Source organism: Psittacula echo (genome assembly GCF_963264785.1).
Source record: "Psittacula echo genome assembly, chromosome: 7".
NCBI lineage: Eukaryota > Metazoa > Chordata > Aves > Psittaciformes > Psittacidae > Psittacula > Psittacula echo.
Window position 1 is genome coordinate 45,135,973 of NC_137740.1, and position 21,864 is coordinate 45,157,836.

At 40.0% G+C, this 21,864-nt stretch overlaps 1 protein-coding gene across 1 annotated transcript; it reads left to right on the top strand.

The window, feature by feature from the left end:
- Window positions 1-9,932: 9,932 nt before the first annotated feature.
- On the top strand, window positions 9,933-16,854 carry LOC308224109 (thiamine transporter 2-like). The gene is made up of 5 exons (XM_080623749.1): window positions 9,933-11,285; window positions 11,638-12,454; window positions 13,996-14,188; window positions 15,195-15,336; window positions 16,583-16,854. Exons 1-5 carry the CDS (start codon window positions 11,136-11,138, stop codon window positions 16,667-16,669), a joined length of 1,389 nt encoding a protein of 462 aa, XP_080479875.1. The 5' UTR covers window positions 9,933-11,135; the 3' UTR covers window positions 16,670-16,854.
- The last annotated feature ends 5,010 nt before the right edge of the window (window positions 16,855-21,864 follow it).

Here is a 21,864-nt window from a genome sequence, read left to right on the forward strand (position 1 = left end):
TGAACAGCGCCTTGAGCAATCTGGTCTAGCAGGAAGGGTCCCAGCCCATGACAGGGGACTTGGAGCTAGGTGTTCTAAGGTCCTTTCCAGCCCTAACCATTCTCTGAAGATTTTACTCATCCACACTTGACATAGAACACTTGATCATTCTGGAGTCCTTAATGCATGATTAACACAGCTGGCATTTCTTCATATATTACTAGAAGATAAGCTTAAAAATACCCAGTAACATCTGCTTATTTTTGATTGCTAAACAAAAAACAAATAAGTTTTGTTTTAATAGATATTAGTTAACACTATTGGCTGGCTCTGTCATGAGCATTGGCAGAGTAGCTGTGGGCACAGGCCTTCTCCAGACAAATGTTGCAATCACTGTAGATTTTCAGTACTACACAGTTACATTATAGGGACTTTCCTGTGGGGAGATTTAAACCAGGGTTTCCCAAACCAGCTGGCTCAAACTTCCCTCTGTCCAGGAGTCTTGCCCTTTATCCATAGGAAACCAAAGCCCTAGATACTTCCATCCCAACTTTTATAGGTTCTTTCGCATAACACCACTGAGATACTGCCCTTCTTATCTTCCTAGACCCTTCAAACTTTCTGGACCTTAGTCTGAACCTCTTGATTTCTGCAAGAGGTATTTGGGGGCCCTAACAAAAGGCAGCCTTGCCCCAGCTCCCATAAGGAAGTGCCTGCTTTTCCTCTTTCTAAAGGTTCCCCTTGGCTGCTTTAAGCATGTGTTGCTTGTCCTCATTTTCAACATCTCTCTCACCTTATTGCTGGCCTGGACAACTCCAGCCAGCCTCAGCAGTACCCTGGTGGTTAGGCCCTTGGCCAGAGCTTTAAGTATGGTGCTGTTCCCAACCATGCAAGACTGCTTACAGGCTTCAGGGCCTCCTGTGAACAAGGGCTTATTCTGCAAGAGCAAGAGCCAGAAAAGCTGCTGAAATGCAAGATGTCTTATGACAAGCAATCTGGGCTTGACAGAAATCTCCTATTTCAAAATGAATTGTTTTACAAGAACATCTTTGCGTCTAGTAAGTAGACATAGCCTTTCTCAGATCAAAGAATGATCCTTTTTTTCTTCATGTTTATACACACCAAGGGACCTGGGAAACAGGGCACAGCTTCAGGATATGACACAAACACTGTAACTGCTGCTTTGGAAGAGACTAACAGGAAGAAAAACTAACATGGAGAAAAATTTGGACCATGTAAAAAAAAAATAAAAATATATATATATATTCTTCATGAAAGGGGCAAAATGCAACACACTCTGGGAGGATTAAAACCAAAAAAATTTTAAAATCAGCCAACCAGAGCAAACCCCTGCAAGTCTTTGGTTATCCAGATTCTTCTTAGCTGGCAAGAAATTAATCTATTAGAAGAATCCAGGACATTTTAAATGCAAGAATTGTAACTTTCAAAAAACACTAGCAACATGATGCATTTATTTTAAGTCTCTCTCAAATATCATTAGAGATTTAGCATTAAATGAGGCACCCTGCTACTTACGTGCACTTGTCAAGATGTGACAAATATTCTTCTCGCAAGTCTTTACACTACCTGAGCTGTTGCAATGATTCAAAGTCTCCCACAGTGTCTGTAATGAAACACACCTCGAGGGGGGGAAAACACAAAAAAGGTGGAGCAGAGGTGCTGAGGTGAAACTTCCTACACATGTTGTGCAAATGCAAATGTTCATCTCTGAAATGAGACATCCGTCTATGACAACACGGCAAAATCTGCCACTATTGGGAGGTTTGTAGGGTAAGTGTACATGGGGACACGCCTCAAAGTGATCTTTCAACATGGAAAGTTGCTTAGAAATCCTTTCAGGTTTTTCCTCTCATCTCTCTTTGGCAATCCATTAGTCACTAAAAGAATTAACCAACTTACATGAGATTTCTTTGACCCATATATAATTTCCTTTTTGTTACTTAACTGAAGATGAAGAAAATATGCAATCAAAAGAAGGCTAAAACACAAGCTAAGACTACACGTTGAATTAGACTATGGCATCATTACAAAAAATACAAATAGGATAGCAGAATCACCAGGTCCAATCATCAAATAGCAAACTTGGAGATACAGCGGGGTTTTGGTGCTAGGATATGAATATACGAACATCCATCTGTGACTGGACTGCCCTCCAAATTCTAAAGGTGAAGAAGCTTAATAGATTATTTTATTTTCTTCCTCATGTCTGAAAAGTGCAATTTTTACCCATTTTTTGTTACAGTGTTGAACAGTGATTATGCTGAATTAAGAGATGTTTTTTTTCATTTCTATCCGCCCCCAAAAAAAACAAACCCAAAACAATCAAAAAAAAAAAAAAAACAAAAAACCCAACAACAAAGCAAACAAACAAAAACCAGCTAGAGTTGGCACAAGCTCAATTTTCAAAACCTTGACTGTTTCATTGGCCATGTGGAGCTCACAGCTGTCATGGGAGTGACATGTGGCTGACACTGATGAGAAAATAGGCCACAACTTTTACAGCATTTGGTACTTTATGACAGCAATTGTTTCATTCTTGCATGTAACATGTAACTTATATCAAGGAAGTATTGAGCAAAATTAGCCACCAAAAAATAGATGTGTTTCCCTCCACCACAATTTGCAGAAATGAAGAGCTCAAAGCCAACTTGTGAACCATACTGATAATCTCAAAAAGATGGTGAAAGACAGCTTTGCAGTCACAACAAGAACTCAACCACTTCTTTCTCCCCTTCATCCTGAAATACCAAACGGCTTTTCTTCCTTTAAACACTGATGGCTTCTGTGCCATTAGAAGAGCTGACAGACATACTGTCTGGGGGCAAAGGGAACCCAGATCCCAGTACTCCCCCGCATGGTCAGCATTTGCACAGAAGTCAGCTGCAGACCAACTGACACCACATAAAATTTTAAGTAAATGAAAATCCCCCTAGAGTCCCACTGACAAAGTAGTAGTTCCTGTCCTCTGATGATGATCTGGAAGGAAAACGTAAAGAATACAAAAAGAAATACCTAAGGTATACACCATTCTCCTGTAAGCCTTTCTGTCCTGCTGTAACATTCATTGAATGCAACAGGAAGACTTTCTCCAATTTCCAGTAACCTTTGGATCACACTATTTGTTGAATTTCCATTCTCTGTTTTAAAAGTTCCAAGGCAGTATTTTGTTATTGGCATATTGCAACAGAAATAAATTTGGCTGTTAGGGCCATGGCAAGAGGGAGACCAATGAAATATCATCTGTCTGCTCAATCCTAGAAATTTCATCAACTGTTCAACCAACTAATCAACTTGCTTGATTTTTTTGTTGCTGCTGTTACTCAAAAAGTAGTTTTGAACCAGAAAAAACATTCAAAAGATAGAATTTAATTTTCCATCATGGTCAGACCTATAAATCAAAGAAGATACCCCAAAGCTCACAAACGTCTTCAGTTTAAACAACGAATTTTTTATCAGAACAGTATCAGTAGATACCTTCCCATGCTGAATTGTTTTCTGGCTCAGCTCTATGGCTCCTCTGGACCACACTGCTTTGCATCCCTCAGCTGGGAGGGCAGGGTGTACGTTGTGCCAATCAGAACAAGAAAGTCAAGGGTGATCTTGCTCAACTAATAAGCTCTGTCCTCAGACAACATGAAACTCCTATATTTGGAAACCTACCAAAGCCTCGGACAGGATTTTGCAAGAGACATGGAGCATATCAGAGAGCTGCAATGCAGGTCACTGAGATGCAAATAAGGATGCCATATATTCCTTTTACAAAGACTTTACAAAGTCTTGGCAATGCTCCCAGGGGATGCCCAGTATAAACTGAATACTACTTCCCCAGCCTCTCACAATTATGGGGGTGTTGACCAGTCACATTTAATTCAACAATGAAACTGTAACCAAAAGAGAAGAAAATCCAACCAATGACTTGTACTGCAGAAACTTAAAGATACTGAACTTAACTTTCCCTGGCCAATAACAAGGGATTAAGAAGGTAAAACACTCCTTTCAATCCAACACTGGCCCAGAGTCAGCGGTGTACAAAAAGGGATGTAAAGCATGTCTCTACAAGCAAAGTAGGTCGGACCAGTCTTCATAAATTCATCACAAAAATTCTGCATGTTCCATGCTATATTGGTAGCTCCAGGCCTTATTTGTGCAAACACTCAAGTACGTCACCACTAAACTTTTGCCTGTAAGAAAAAAGAATTAACCTCCCAAATGTCCCAGGGCGATAATTAATGACACAGCTGTTAGTTCCAGATCCTGCCCTGCTACCAGCAGCTACTACCCTGCATGATGCAAATGGCAATACACACTCTAGCGACATGAATAAGAGTGGCTGGATAAAAAGAAAAGGTCAGCAGTCTTATGTAAGTCCCAGTGTAGTGAAAAATACCCTTATGTCATTACTTTTTAGTAAGAAACCACTTGTAAGTCTACTTTTAAATTAAGTACCTGAAATGTTAGTTTGGTGGAATGTATTCTCTAGCTTGCCCCTTGGAGCAATGCACTTTCTATCAAATATTCTAAACTAGACTTCACAGAAGCATTTAAGTGTGATGAAAAGCATTTGAACCCAGCATGTGAATATCTCTCCATCTTGGGAACCTTGCATGAGGTTCAATGAGAAACAAGTTATGGAAACCCTTACCCATTCCTTGCAGGATTCAGACTCAGGATGCACGCAGCAGCTCGTTCCCAAAATGGGCATGTAATGCGTGAGAGAACACTAAGATCTGCTCTTCCATAAATCAAAAAGTGAAGTTGCCCCATGAATACTCCTGGGTCTGAGGAATACAACAAAAAGGAAGTTTAATCTTCACAACTGCCATTACAACCTTTCTGTGCATGGGCTCGATTTGACTACCAATTGAGAAAAATCTTCAGTATTAGTCACAGTAAATTTTCTTCACTATCACTCTTCCATTAAAGAAGTATAGGACACATTCTGTCTAAAGTGTAAGCCTTCAGTTTGATTTGCAAAGTCTCTTCTCCTGAGTTAAGCTGGTTTCATGAAACAGATGTGATTTGGGAGCTAAAAGTCAGTGCCTAAGTCAGCACTCAACCAGACCATTTGAGAGAGGAATGTACCTCACAGCTGGGATGAGGCTCTCAGGTTTGGTGCCATCCTGTGGAGCACCAGAGATCATACCAGGATCAGCCCAAGGGACAGCAGAGGGAGGAGAAGGTACCAGGGTGACAAATGTTTGCAGTCTCCTTCTATTACTTTCTTTTCCCTTCTACCCTTGGAATTTTCCTGTCTCCTTGATACACTAGAATCATAGAACAGTTAAGGTTGGAAAGGACCTTAAGATCATCTAGTTCCAAACCCCCTGCCAGGGGCAGGAACACACGACACTAAACCATGTCACCCAAGGCCTCATCCAACCTGGCCTTGAACACTGCCAAGGATGGAGCATTCACAACCTCCCTGGGCAACCCATTCCAGTGCCTCACCACCCTAACAGTAAAGAATTTCTTCCTTATATCCAATCTAAACTTCCCCTGTTTAAGTTTGAACCCGTTACCCCTTGTCCTGTCACTACAGTCCCTGATGAATAGTCCATCCCCAGCATCCTTGTAGGCCCCCTTCAGATACTGGAAGGCTGCTATGAGGTCCCCACGCTGCCTTCTCTTCTCCAGGCTGAACAGCCCCAACTTTCTCAGCCTGTCTTCATACGGGAGGTGCTCCAGTCCCCTGATCATCCTCGTGGCCCTCCTCTGGACTTGTTCCAACAGTTCCATGGCCTTTTTATGTTGAGGACACCAGAACTGCACACAATACTCCAAGTGAGGTCTCACAAGAGCAGAGTAGAGGGGCAGGATCACCTCCTTCGACCTGCTGGTCACGCTCCTTTTGATGCAGCCCAGGATACGGTTGGCTAGATATCATATCATATTAACTCTTTAGGATACACTGCTGCTAGAAAACTCACCTGTTCTCCAGATCTTAGTCTTCCCTTTCCCAATTGAAGAGAATTGGGATGCCACCTATAAACAGATCCCCTAGCCCACCCCCCCCCCCAAGCCAAAGAACACTCCTGTTTCCAAACAGACTACATTCAAACTCAGCATGAAAAGCAGTTTTCTTCAAACCCAACAACCAAGTCCTGCTGCAGGCAATTTATGACAAAGGGCTCAAGTTGACCAAAAACTTGTATAAGCCCATCATAGTTTTACTGTCTTCCATTTGGCATTCAGATGTGAATCAGTGAAAAAGCATGAAATTTTAAGAAAATACAATATAGACTAAGTAGTATGGAAAGAACAGCTAGTAGAGGATAAAAGAGGATCTGAAAGCACAAAACAAATGTGCGTCAGTGGCTGGAAGTTACTTAAATAATTCTTTCTCATTACTACACTACATGAAAAAGAGAATTTTAGTGGTTTGGTTTTTTTTTTTCCTGGTGCTGAGAAATTCAACTTGGATTCTTATCTCAGTAAGTCATTGCAAACCCAGAGTAATGCTACTCAATTCAACAGAAGTTCCCTGCATTTTAGCAAGAACCCTCAAGAATAAAAGTGAAGGCAGATATACACAGTCTCCTTTCAGATAGGCTGACACCTCCTGTAACTACAAGTTCAGCTAAAGAGGCAGAACAAAAATAGCTCTGGAGCTGATGTCAGACAGTGAGTGGGAAAATGGTAAAAAGAATTATTATGTCCCTTTCACGCATTAGTTTCACAGACATCAAAAAAGCTCACACAAGTGTACAGCAGCAACTCAGGCAGGATTAGATGGATTCATGGACAACAGGGGCAACACACAGATGATAAAGGCAATAGGCAGGGGTGGCCCCTCTAAGACCATGAGTCCCATAACTTTGATTGTTGAGGAGTAGGAGGCAAAAAGGCTGCAAAATGTGGCCAAGGTTGAAGAAGGCAGAGGAATGGCCTAGCTGGGCTGCATATCTGACCTAGCAGGGAATTTAATGTTTTTCATAGTTACTATATCTCCCTGAAGTTACCATACCATTTTACTTTGTGTAAACTAAGAAGCTGCCTTCCTCTGAAATTATTGGATAATTCACTGTTAATTACAAATTTATCATTTTCCTACTGTATTGGTTGCATTCCTAAGTAACTATTATATCATAGAACACCAGGTTGGAAGGGATCTTAAGGATCATCTGGTCCAACCTTTCTTCGCAAAATGTTACCTAGACTAGATGACCCAGCACCCTGCCCAGGCAAATCTAAAGTGTCCAGTGTTGGGGAATCCACCACTTCCCTGTAAGATTATTCTATGGCTGATTGTTCTCATTGTGAAAAATTTCCCTCTTTTGTCCAATCAGAATCCCTCCAGGAGTAACTTGTACCCATTACTGCTAATCTTTTCCATGTGACTCCTTGTAAAAAGGGAATCTCCATCTTCTTTGTAGCTACCCTTCAAATACTGAAACATGGCGTAAGATCTTTCTGAAACATTCTTTTCACAAGGCTGAGCAAAACCAGCTCTCTCAGCCTTTCTTCATGTGACAGGTTTCCCAGTCTTCTGATCATCTTTGTGGCGCACTAGGGCATATAATCTTCTCTGGACCTACTCCAGCTTATCTATATCTTTTTTTATAGTGAGGACGAAAGCTGAACACAGTATCTGAGGTGTGGCCTGACAAGCGGTGAGTAGAGTGGAATAATGGCACTTTATCTCTGCTGGTGATGCCTTGTTGATGTAACCCAGCAACCTGTTGACTTTCTTTGCCACAGCTGCACATCGCTCATACATCTTGAGCGCATTGCCCAAACATGTATTATATCCCTTATTCTAGACCTAAATGTTGTAGGACCAGGGTGGGAGTGGATCTAGATTTGTAGGCACATCCTTAGACTTGATGATCTTAAAGGCCTTTTCCAACCTAGTTGATTCTATGATTCTACTTTTTGTGCAAATGTATACATTTAAGATAGTATACTTGGCTGTTGTGAGTCCCACAGGATCTTCCGCAGATGAGTATAGGGCCATCTCCATCTTCAGTAGAACTGTGAGAACCTGCCTCAGCAAAAGATCTGAGAAATTTGCTAACAAAAAACAGTCCTTGGGAAGGAGAGCAGAGCATTTTACTTTTAAAACCTGTCAGAATGGTATGAAAATCCATGTATTTAGTGGAGAAACATTTATATCTTACAGCACTGGTAGTTGTTCTCCCTTATCTGTCATTGCCCACGCATAGCTACTGTTCTGCTTTAATATAGACCAATTTGAAGCACAGGTGGGTCTCAAGCCACTTACCCTACATCAGATGGATCCAAAATTATTTATGAACAGGATTAGCTTTATTGTTTTTCTGCCAGCCAAGCAAAAAACAGTACTGTGGGTTTCAATCTGTGGCTGCCTTTGGGCACGGAAAGGTCAGGATTATCGGGCTGTTCCTTTAAGGATGCTGAAAGCAAGCCAGCTGGAAATGCTTTCAAAGGAGGTGTCATCAGAACAAGCTGAAATTCCAGAAGAACAGGAAAGGCACAAAAACCAAATAGAGTCCAGTAGCTGTAATACACACAGGACAGCCAGGAGAAAAGCTGGAAATACTAAAAAGAGACCTCTCCCTTGGAAGTAAGAAAGGAAGAGCTTCAGCAGACAAGGTATGATTATATATGAACTTCAAAAATCCTGCAACAATGCGGGAAAGAGGGAGGAAAGAAGAGAGCAGTCTGGTGGGGAACTGGAGGGCTGGGTCAGACTGTGTGGGAAAAGAGCTGACAGCTCCAATATTACCCAAAAATTGATGGGGGAAACAAGAAACAGGATTATTTTGCTGCAGAATGACACCAAGACATCCCATCATCTCTCCAAAAGTTAAGAAAAATCTTGATTTATAAAAGACAAATCAGCTATAAGGGGTGACTGAATGGGAGCAAGTTGGATCCCTCCAACTTAAGCACTGAGGTACAGCTCTTGTTGTCAGAGGTTTTTGGTTATGAATGCAGAAAGAATCAACTATACCAGCAGCCGGTAGAGGCAAGTCTGCAATAGAGCCCTTCACTGATGGCAAACGGCTGGGGTTCAAGGCAAGCACACACCTTGCTGTCGATGGAGAAGCATGCACCTCCCACTCCCCAAGCATAGAGCAGACTGCCCCTGACAGCCCTCAGCCCACCTCATTTCCAAGCCCAACACCAGTGGCAGTCTTTTTCCTGCACAGCTGCTTAAATTGGGTGGGAAACTTCTCATCTGACTTACCTTGCAGCTTAACACAGGTGCCTCAGAGTATATCTACAGGCTAGAGTTACATGTCTAGTAGAAAATCCCAGACAACACATGCTGGGACTGAAGGGTTGCAGTGACCAGGGCACACCTTGAGTTTTTCTATATATAGCTCAAAACATAAATTACTATATACAATGGCACGACCCTGGCACAGATGGACAGAATCACAAGTGCAGCACACAGTACCCTGTGGGACCTGGGAATACAGAAGTGTGCCACACTCACCTCCCAGGGTTCAAGACATTTTGAAAGGATCCATGAGACCTGCTGCCTTTGTGTCACATAGACTAGCAAGGGGAGAGCAAACATGGCAAGACCCAAGACTGGAGCGGAGAACCTAGGCTGGGAAGGATAAAATATAACCTGGCTAGGTCACAGAGCTAACTCTTACAAATATTTTTCATCACAGTGCTAGAGATGCTCTTCATCCCCCCTCTTCTTGATGCCTTTCTCAGAACCTGTCAGTACCACATGAAGCATTCACATGATGTATTAGAGTGCTGTAATGCTTTAATGATTATCATGTGAAAGGAGGGCAAGGGGATGTTATGATGACTAAGTGAGCATTATCCTGGGCAGGGCCAAAACTGGTCCTGCCAAAGCCATGCTTGCAGCAGAAGCTATTACAACAAGTGGGGAGGAAAGAGGAACAGAAACACTTTTTTCTTTGAGCACTCTTGTGTTTCACATTCTTCTCATACACGTTTTTTCTTCTCCTGGGTCAGTTTGCCCTCTAGTGGTTCATGTTACAGAACTGCACCAAGTTTATTGCTGCTGTAAATCCTGACACATCAGTGATTTCAGCCTTTATGCATAAAATTAAATAATTCAAATTCCCTTTGATCTGCACCCATTTCTTAGTGCATCAGGCCATTAGTAAAATATGCCACCATGGAGTGAAGTTAGAAAAGAATGCCTGCTGCCTTATACATTACATGTCACAACCTATAAAGTAATCCTCTGCCCATCCAATCTGGAGTGACATAGCCAACAGATATGTGAATTTTTTGGGCTGTTTTTGGAGAGATCTTTCTTCAGCTTTTACAAAAAGAAAGAAAAAAACAAACAAAAAAAAACAAACAAACAAAACAAAAACCCCAAAACAAAACGAAGACAACAAAAGGTAAATTGTACACATTTAGACTCTTGGCATCGCCTATACAAACATGAATATGGAGTATAACTTACTATTTCCTTTGCATACCCCCAGTTACACTCACTTTGACTTCTCTTTGGGCTCTGTACAGCAGAACTGCAAAGTTTCATTTATTCCATCAGTCTTGGCTAGATACAAGAACAAAAATATCTGCTTCATTTTAGAGTGAACTATTACCTTCAGTGACTTCTTTTATAGATAGATTGAAAATAGAATGTCTATAATGAAACTGCACTTCTGACACAGTTAATTCCACCTTAGGATCTGGCCTGACGTCCTTTCTATATTTATTAGTGACTCTCATCTGCTAGGCTGCAAAGTTACCAGCTACCCATAACAGGAAAGCAATGCACATCTAGAGAAGACACAGCAATTGTGAACTAGTTACTTGACATTCAACAAGGTGCTTGGGCTGGGATCAGTCATGGTGCCAAGTGAAATTTCAGTGCTCAGCTGTCTTCAGCAACTTTCATCTAGAAAGGCTTTTCGTGTGGTTAGCTTAGTCAGTGCAGGTTGAATGACAGCATAGTTTATCTCCCAGTTAAAGATATCCCAAATCATTCTTTATACTCTACCTACAAAGACAGAGAAAAAGCAGACAAATGTAAGGAAAAGCTGTTCATTTTAACATCGTGAAGAAAAATATTTTCCAAAAGCCAGCCTCTAAAGAGCATTCCTGAGCATTAGAGACCACCAAATCAAAATCGGTTACAAGACATCTTTGCGCTTGCATAGGCAGCATCATCTTTCTAAAACTTCCTCCTCAGCTTCCCTGCAGAGGCCATGGACTGCTGGAAGCAAGAGGAAAGCAACACCTGGACTTTTCCCACCCTGATCCTCTGCCTCTACGGATTCTTCTCCATGCTGAAACCATCAGAACCTTTCCTAACACCGTATCTAACAGGACCAGATAAAAACCTGACCACAGATGAGGTATGGTTTTACTCTTTCATACGGAGCAAAAAAATAGAAAAGTAAAACTTAAAACAATTTTTTAAAGATTAAAAAAAAAAAAAAAAAAAAAAAAAAAAAAGAAGAACCCAAACAACAAAAAACCCCACAACTGCAACCAGTTTTGGCAGGTTACAACTTGCAGCAGATAACATAAATAAAAGATTCATTTAACAAATTTAAGATCCATTTGCCTGCTCAACAGTCACACTTTGCTTTAGTGTATATATATGTTTTAATTCCTTCAGAGCAAAAGCTTCTCCCTACAAAATCTTTTACAGATAAATGAATTTCATTTCCCCAAGAATAACAACACAGACATTCCCTCTTCTAGGTTACAAACCAGGTTTTCCCAGTTTGGACATACTCCTACCTTGCACTCCTTCTCCCAGTCTTCCTCATTACAGACTACGTGCGCTACAAGCCCATCCTCCTCCTCCAGGGCATCAGCTTCATCGTCATGTGGCTTTTGCTCCTCTTCGCACATGGAGTGGTGGCCATGCAGATAGTGGAATTCTTCTACGGGATGGTGACAGCCACTGAGGTTGCCTATTACGCCTACATCTACAGTGTTGTCAGCACTGATCACTATCAGAGAGTGACGAGCTATTGCAGAAGTATCACTCTGGTTGCAGCCACCACTGGTGCTGTGCTGGGACAGCTGCTGGTTTCCTTAGCAGATGTATCCTACTTTCACCTTAATGCCATTACTTTGGCTTCTGTGTCCCTAGCATTCCTGTGCTCGTTCTTCCTCCCAATGCCCCAAAAGAGTATGTTCTTCCACAGGAAAGAGGTCTCGGAAGCTCTCCCAGGAACAGATAAAACAGTGGCTACGGTCAGCTCTGACAGGCCACTGAGCTGCCAAGAGGACAAGAACTCTCCATCTGCTGACATGGGACCAGCACCTGAACAGCAGGCTGGTAATGTCAAGCCACAGAATCATGTGCTCAGGGTTCTGGTGCAGCTGAGCAAGGACTTGAGGGATTGCTACTGCTCTAGGAAACTTCTCTACTGGTCCCTGTGGTGGGCTCTGGCTACAGCAGGCTTTAACCAGGTCCTGAATTATATCCAAGTGCTGTGGGACTTCAGAGCTCCCTCTCACAGCTCTGCAGTGTACAACGGAGCTGTTGAAGCAATTGCAACTTTTCTGAGTAAGTCAGTGTCTAAGCATCTATCACAAAAACAGTCTCTAATGTTTTACTTTAGAACACTTTTAAAGTGACATTCCATTGCTTACACTCCAGGAAGCCAGTGTATGCATTCTGCATTCAAGACCTAGGTCTTTGAGGTACAAAGCCATTCAAATGCAAGCTATGCTTGGTGTTTTGGTTGGTTTGGTTTGGGTTTTGGAGTTGGTTTTTTTTCAGTTTTAGGACTGGGACAGACCAGAACACCCAACTTTATCCTACCAGTATGCAGAGCATGTACAAGTCACACAGACTTACATTCAGGTGCTAAATCCACTCAGTGGCACCCATCTTCCTTTGAATGAGGTTGTTGAGTGTTTCTTTGCCTCCAGACAAAGTATCACACAGCTTTCATAACAATGGTACCAGTTTATACAGATGAGAAGTTTTTCATTATTTTGGGGTTTTTTTCTTTTTACAGAAAAAACAACATAACCCTTTCACTAAGACCTTTTTCTAGTTAAATACTCTTATGCAGCATGATCAGAAAAGGAATTTTCGTTATTCCAAGATACAGAAATTTGCAGAAAAAGAATTTACTGAATTCATCATGCTACTGACATTAATCATTACACTTTTGCACTGGAAGCAGATGTCCATGCCAGACAAGCAAAGTGATGTTATCGAAAAGTAACATCAGAATATACCACCCTGAATTGGCAGTGTTTCTCATATTCATGTTGTGCTGCGTAAAAACTTGCACAAGACATTGGGGTGTGATCCACTAGAGAAAAAAATAAACACATCTATATCATAACTTGTCATTACTGTTATCAAGGAGAAACAGATACTTCTAAGATTAAAAATTACGTTTGTCTTGAAGTAGGCAACAAAATAAACCAACTGAATCATGAATTAGAAACACTTAACTCCTGAAGTGTCTGCTCCTTGATGAATTCCTTTCTCTCATGGAATCATTTCTCAATGCAGAGGTGCAGAAGTTTTAAAATTCCATGAGGCTCCTAAGATGAAGGCTTCCTTTCTCAACAGATGCATCTTTATAGCAGGCCCACCAAATGCAAACAGTGTCAATCCTCAGTTCCCTGAATAAACTCACTTTGTATCTCACAAAACTCCCTTTTCTGACCACTTAGCGCCTTTATGAGCTGCACAGAGCCAAACTGTTAAACAAGAAGGTTTACTAGCTTACTTATAAAGTACAAGCTGGAAGAATTGTTCTTCTTGAGCTCCAAACCGTGTTCCTAATTCTCTCTCTAGAGATACATGCTGGGTACAGACAGCTAAATAATGAATCCTTCTACATAACAGTTTACCATGTGAAGTGGAATAAAATATAAAGAATGGAATGGCAAAGACTTAATTTATGCAGTTATCTAAAAATGATCAGTCACCTGCATGACTTCAGAAGTGATTAGAAATGCTTTCAAAACACTTCAGAACTACTCTATTATTCAGCATTGTCTTTTGGGACATGAGTGGCAAGATTTGGTGATATATACTATAGAACGGATACAACATTTACATGTTTTCTTCTCTTTTTCTAGGCTCTGTAACATCTTTCATAGTACAATACGTGAAAATTAATTGGGACCTTTTCGGAGAACTGGCTTTAGGGATCTTCTCTACAATAGATGCAGTTTCTCTGCTTCTCATGCACTTCACTACCAACATCTGGGCATGTTACGCTGGCTATCTCATTTTCAAAGCATGCTATATGCTCCTCATAACAATAGCAACGTAAGTATAAAACCTTACTGTGCTGCCATTACGCACAGAATACTAACCATGCTTCAAATTTGCTTTAGGCATCCCTCCTTTTACTCAGAGGTAGCTGATCTAATGCTAGACATAAATAATCAGGTAAAGACAAGGACATTTAAATGTCTAGTTATGCAGTTTTTGTTCTTCTAAACACCCATGAAAGAAAAGCTACCAAAAGGACATCGAACATTTATCCAGGTAGAAATTAAACAAGGTACAACATATCTTTCTTAATAAAAGCAATAGTAACAGCAAAACATATACACTATTTTCCTCCTTCTTGGCATGAAAGATGCAAAGTGAACAGTAGAGACAAGAATTCTTTGACAACCATCCTTTAAGATCCCCTGATATCTCAAACACCTTGCTGATACACTTTTTAGCATGCTATGAACAAGAATGCAAAAAAAGGTTTGTTATAGTGTTTCCAAACATAGGTTTACACATAGAATCCTTAATATTATGATGTAAAGCAGGAATAAAAGGAGAACATTAGATAAACTCAGACAAGATCTCTTAGGAGAGCAAGCTATTCTGTTGCTAGAAATAGGAAAATAAAATAACAAATATTATCTTTAGCCTGCATAATAAATATAACACATTTTTATTACACCAGTTATTTTATTGATTGGAACATCCTTAGACATACCATACTATTTTATTAACAAAAATGCCAGATGCATATGTCAAAACTCAAACTTATTCAGATAACATTTGAAAAATCTGCTATACTGCAGTACATTACAAGATTATGCCTATCTTGAATGAAACCAAGTGAATCTTCTATTTTCATTTTGGTGGCTGTTAGTACATTATAGTGGATCACACCTGAACTATTTTAGTACATTCTACAAACAACTGAAACATCATTTACTCCATCCTCCATATATCATCTGCTTGAATCATTTCTCTTCATCAAGTAAATGGAAGGCAACAGCTTTCCACCCAGTGTGAAGTAATTGATATGCCAGTCTCACATTAGGTTCCAGATCGCAGTCAACCTGAGCATGGAACGTTATGCCTTGGTGTTTGGATTCAACAACTTCATTGCACTGGTGATTCAGACCATTCTTACAGTAGTTATTGTGGATTCAAGAGGCCTAGGACTGGACATAGTGATTCAGGTAAGTGTTATTAACTTACTTCCTGTTTACTTAATTAAAAATTAATTTACTTAATTTTAATTAAGTAAACAGGAAGTAAGTTAATAGTAATTTAATTAATTTAAATTAATTTACTTCACTTTCAAAAGCTTACCAAGAAAGAAATTGCTACTCCAAAGGACAATTTAATTCCCTCTTTCTTCTATAGAAATCTATACATCTTGCTTTTCCCTCATGTCTACCATAACCCTTTCACCTTTTAGTGCAACGTTTAGGATTACAGATACTGGTCTTTAACTTTTCAAAGGCAAATACAGCAGAACATAAATAATCAGGCACTGCTATCTGACCAGATTGTTAATTAATAGGACACTGAATAACATCCTCTGATTTTCTTAGATGTAGAATCAACATGACTACATGTTGTTAGGAAAGTTCAAGGCTGTGAAACAGCCTAGATTACTGAAGTCATTTCAGCTCATGTGAAAAGAAAGGACACCTGCCTTCTCATTCCAGAGCAGAAGCAAACCTGGTCTGTATCTCAATGTGAATAATAAAGTCTCTTGCCCATAGTTTGTGCACTTAAGTTGGAGTGGGATATGCTCCCACAAGTGGATATATGGGATATGCTATCTCACAAGTGTCCCTAACTTCAGTCAGCCCAATTCCACTCACGTCAGAATGAAGTGAAATGTACCAACTTCAGCAGTTTCTTAGATGGGATCTCAGCTGAGGCAGCTTTCTACCCCCATGGAAGGAGACTAAAGCTATTCAGATATTCTGCACAGTGAAGGCAGAAGTAATTTTAAAAAATTAAAGATTGAATTAAACACTAAAACCAAAACTTTGAAATTAAGGACAGGAATATGAAGACTTCATAAATAGCCTTGCCTCTGTTGTTGGAAATACTGATCCAAAGTCACTTGCAATATTCATGACCACGGGTTAATGAAGCTACTTCTACATTTTGCACAAATAGAAAAAAATCCTGTTCTATCCTTTACTCCCTGATGTTTATTAAGAGGCATAAGAATTGGAAGAAGGGGCAGTTCTCTATTCCTCAAAGATCTGCTGTTTGCTGGAAAAGCTGATTTTGCTTAATCACAAAGCAAAAACTTGAGCATAGAGAAACTGTACCAGAACACAGGTAAACAAAAAAGTGCTTGACATCTCCAAAAAAAAAAAAAGAAAAACACCAAAAAAAGTAGCAGTGTTTCCTTAATGTGGTTTTCATTAACTCCTTTGTCTTTTTCTCTCTCTCTCCCAGTTTTTAATTTATGGCAGCTACTTTGCAGTCATAAGTGGAATTTTCTTGATCAGAAGCATTTGCGCGCTTGTCTCAAGCAAATGCTAAAGGAAAATAACAAGATCTTACGAAGAGCAACTGTAGCTGGCTATACAACATGGCTGTATGAGTCAAGCAACCTCACATGGCCAGCCCCTCGCAGGAGAAGAGCTGCTACTGCAGCATGCAGGGAAGAGCAGTGCAAGATGAATGTACAACACAGCCCTGAAAAGCTATGCTGAATCATTACAACATTTCATTACAACATATGCCAGCTAAGAGATCATCATAATAGCACTGTGCCAAGAAGAAAAAGATAAGTTGCTTTAGGTTCTTATTTACTTACTTACAAATAGCTTGATAGAAGTTATTTATACACAAGAATAGAGCAACCATCTTGGCATTGCGCTGTGCACAATGGCAGAGATTAGAGTTCACCCTGCCTTGCTTATTCTAGCTGTTATATATGGTGTTGGCAAGCTGCTTCCATGCACCTTTGCTTATGCACGAAAAGTTAAGGGATCTATCTCCCCAGCAAGGAACCAAGGAAGAAGGGGCTGTGTTTGCATCACTATATTCTTTCCTAACTACAGGCAATTTGGTGACAGACTCCTCCCTTCTAATTTAAAAGCCCATGTCAGAAGCAGGCATTTTGCACACCAGGGTTCAGAAAAGCAGGGTTTGCACAACCTATCTGAGAAGTTTCACTAAAACACTGCTAAGGCACAGCTGTTGCTCAGCCCACACTTGAAAGCCACAACCTAAAAACTGCTATGGACTCAGTACAGTCTCAACCCAGAATGAAAAAACTTCAGAGTCAAAACAAAATGAAACCCCTCTCTCCTTTCCTTGTGCTTCCAGTAAAATTAAATTCAGGACTGAGTATCTTCCCATTTCAACAGGAAATGAAAACAAAAAAAATTCAAAAAAGGACTGAGTAGTACAGACTAAAACCAGAGAAATACATTGTGGAGAAATTCGGCTTACTCTGCACAGGAAAGTTCCAGATTAACACAAACATCAAAAGAAGATTTATAACTGAAGCGAAAAGCTAGTATCATATGTGCTTTTGAGTGCCAAATGGAGGAGGTCCATTGATTTTGTCCAAGGATTTGACAGGATCAGCATCTCAGAATTTATCAAGAAGCTTCAAGTCCTACAGCTAATTTAGTCCAGCACAAAGGACAGTTAGTCCAGGAGAAGAAAAAAGGGGCTATAAATAAGTTTGCATAGTGAATACCTGATTTAATATAAATTATATCCATATGTTAAAGTTATTTCTGTACTGCTATTTGCTTCTAGCTTCCAATACCTACTTCTAATAAAAATAGATGCTACTTAGCATTTAGAGAATATTTTTCCTGTAGACACACAAGCTATCATTTCTATGTGCTTTTCATACAGTTGTCATATCCTGCAACTAGAAAAACTGTTCAGAGGTGAAAACAGGCAGGAGAGAATCAATTTGTTTCAAGTAACAAGAACAATCAGTACGACTTGACCAAATGAACCCAGCTAATTTTCTAGGTTTTTAGTTTACTATTGTGTTTTATGTGGGCACTCTCTGTTATAAACTGGCTCTAAGCAGAATAGCTGTAAAAGCAGATGTAGTTAGTCTCCACTACGTAGTAAGCATCTTTTATTACTACAGAACCAAGGGCATGATATTCTTGCCTGAAGAAATTAGGACAAAGTCCAGTAGAGCAAAGACTGTTTTGTTTCACTTTTTCTTGTGAGTAGGAATCTTCTCTTGAGGCATTTAGTTAAAGAGCTAGGTGCTAGTCCTGGACTAGAATTTAACTAGACTTTGTTTCAATGAAAAAGAGCATGGTACGTACAGCTCCACAGTCTCAAACTGCTTTTGGTACAGAACGTCAACAAATATTTCTGTGTAGCATCTGATAAAAGAAAACAACAACAAAAAAAAAAAAAAAAAGGCAGTAATAAGCTGCAGGAAAGAATCTAGAAAAGCTGGTAGAAATAACAATAAAAGTTCCTCCATTCTGAACTGGTCAGAACTCACTGAGTTCCATGTACATGGGATGCCACTAAGAAGCAAAGGAACCAAGTAGACACAATGTATGTGTTTTGCAGATGTGGAAAGTGCTCTTCTTGTAAAACAGAAAAGACTTAAAAAAAAAAAAAAAAAAGAAAAAATTCTGTTCATATTCTCTTGAATTTCCAAAAGAAAGATTCTGAGGTTGGGACTTCAGAGCATTGTGGGGGATAGAAAAGGAAGAGGACAGCTCTTCAAAGTGTTAGGAAGGACATAACACATTGGAGTCAGAAACAACAGCAAGAGAATGGTAAGACCTTATGTTACCCTGGGTTTTCAGCTGCAAATTAGTATTAACCCAGGAACCAGAGATTTCATCCAAAACAGTAAGATGTGCACATCTACCTGTGTGCTCTTGTACTTACACATACACTCTTTGAAGTGGAAGTAGTTGACACTAAGCAGGTTATGAGTAAGGCTGGAACCACAGGCTCTAGTTCTGCAAGAAAAGGAAACTGAACAAATGCACCTTTCATTGAAAGTTTTACTATTCAGTCTTTATCTTTCTCCCAGCATACTAATGGATTCCACGCAAATATGAAAATCCAAAGCCAAGCACATTGCTCCCCATAGCTACACCCTCCTTTCAACACAATATTACCTACCTTTGAAACATTGGTAGGTTTGGGCACTAATCTTCTATGAAAAAACAGTCGAGCAAACTGATAAAGCCAGTTCCGGCCAACAAAGCAGCAAATAAACTGTATCTTTGCATTCAAAGCAAGAAGGTATTACCCAGCACTGCACAGGTTTCCAGAGAAATGCTAGTCATCAGCCACCTTTCAGCAGGCCAGTAGACCTACCCAGCAGTAACTTCCCCACAGTTCTTTCCCTTTCTCAGTAACCACTGGTAAAGAAAGAAATGCAGATGCAAGCCTGGCTTCTCTGAACACTTGCCTGCCTGGCTGCGCTATACATTCCAAGTGGTGTGAGAGCTTTCCATACCTGTAGAACAAGATCAGGCTCTGTTCAGCTCACAGAGCTGCTCTGAGTAGTATACAGGGCTCCTTGTGCCACAGCATGCTCCCACTGTCAACACCCATTCCGACAATAGGCTTCATAGTTAACTCTGCCCTCTGACGAACAGTGGAAGGTGTAGGGAGCCCAGCCTAAAAAAAAAAAAATAAATAATAATTAAATTAAAAATAAATAATCACTGGGTTAAGGAAAGCAAAGCAGCAGCATCTCTCTGAAGTATTTCAGGTTAGACTTTTTTAGCCTAGAGGATAGACTTAGAAGCTCATCTTCTTGTTGATTTACTCTTAAATGACAGAGTGGTCCTTATATGGAAACAATTCTTGGTCAACTAATAGTATGAGTTATTTGATGTCCTACCTCCCCTCATCCCCAGCAAAGCCAGGACAGATAGAAAAGACCCCATGAGCCCAGAGGCCACCACACTATGCAACAGGGGTAGGTCAGGGTGAGCCCAAACTGTAAAATGGGTGCTCTGTTTTACCCATGAATCAGAGACCAGAGCATTTAAAGGTATTCAGTAACACAAATGCAATCATGACTGCTTTCCTGCTATGTCAGTTTGCATTAATCATTAGCCACTGTGAGCCTTAAAGCTTTATCTTAAAATTAGACCTCAGTTTGCTGACAAAACCTGTAAAGGAGAAAGCTTCCCCTGTAATCTTCATGGATAAATTCCGCAAGCAAGAACTCTGTTGAATTATTGTTATATAAAGTCTATTAACATTTTATCAAGTTTAGAATGAACTTTGAAGAAACAGACAAATTTCTTACCACCTCCAATCCTGAAGGGTTGTTTCTGACTTCTCTGCCAAAAGACGTAAGTCATCCGAGGAAGAAACTGCACATAAATCCACAGGAAATGCACCACAGTCACAGCTTTGACAGGTAATTCGTTACCTTTGGAGTTATTTGGAAGCATGCTGGCCACTCATTTTGTCAGTGCATTTGCAAGTAATGCAAGATTATGCTGATGTTATTGGTAAGACCAGGTTTTAATGTAGTTTTATTTTGAAAATGTAACGTATCAAAATATTTCAAAGCAGATCTAGAGTTAAAGATAATATAGGCTGTATTCATTAGGGACTGTAGTGATAGGACAAGGGGTATTGGGTTAAAACTTAAAGAGGTGAAGTCTAGATTGGATATAAGGAGGAAGTTCTTTACTGTGAGGGTGGTGAGGCACTGGAATGGGTTGCCCAGGGAAGTTGTGAATGCTTCATTCCTGGAGGTGTTCAACGCCAGGTTGGACAAAGCCTTGGGTGGCATGGTTTAGTGTGAGGTGTCCCTGCCCATGGAGGGGGGGTTGGAACTTGATGATCTTAAGGTCCTTTCCAACCCTAACTATTCTATGATTCTATGATTTTATATACAGCAATTTGTAAGAGAAACATGGTAATTAGAGGCAATCATTTAAAATCAAGTTTTAAGGTTCAGGCTGGCTTTTGAAACATTCCTCTGAGGTCACAGAAATACTGCCTTAACAACATGCTATTTATGCTAAGTTTTAATAAATACAATCACACAGTGCAAGTATAACCACTTATGAAAGTGCCTGATGTAAAATGGAATTCTGCTATTTAAAAGGAATAGCTTGTAACAGCTAGATTAAATATCAATGCTTTGCTTTCATTCTGTTATGTTTCAGAACATTGTTTTGCTTGCTTTCCAGGAACAGTGGAATTGACTTTCTAATGCAAAATAAGTAAACTAAACTTTAGAAACCCCAAACCCTAAACTCTTTAGACTTCTTTTTGCTGCCAACTACTGTGAAGAAACAAATCTCACTTTTCCTTTTGATCATTACTTTCAAAAGTGAAGTCAATACTCTTTTTTTCTAGGGCTGAGCAGGTACCATGAGCAGATAGTTTCCGCATCTTTCTTTCCCCACTAAAATGACTAAAGTGCAAGAAATATGGTAAGTATTAAAGCATTTTGAAGAAACTGAGCTTAAAATGGGTTGCAAGCTGGCTGGTGGCTTTTTATTGTCTGCAGAAAGGCTTGTACTTCTATTGCTTCACTTGGCTCTCAGGCTGCAAATTAACCAAAAAAAAAAAAAAAAGCCTTCTTGAGCATGCTGACACAGAGCCTTAATCTCACAGTTTCACTCATTCAGAAGTGAGACTGTAATGGAAGTTCATCCTTTCACTATGATACATCCACTCAATTCTGTCACTAAAAACAACCTTTGGTAGAAAATACAAAGGCTGGAGTTTACTGCCACCAATGTACT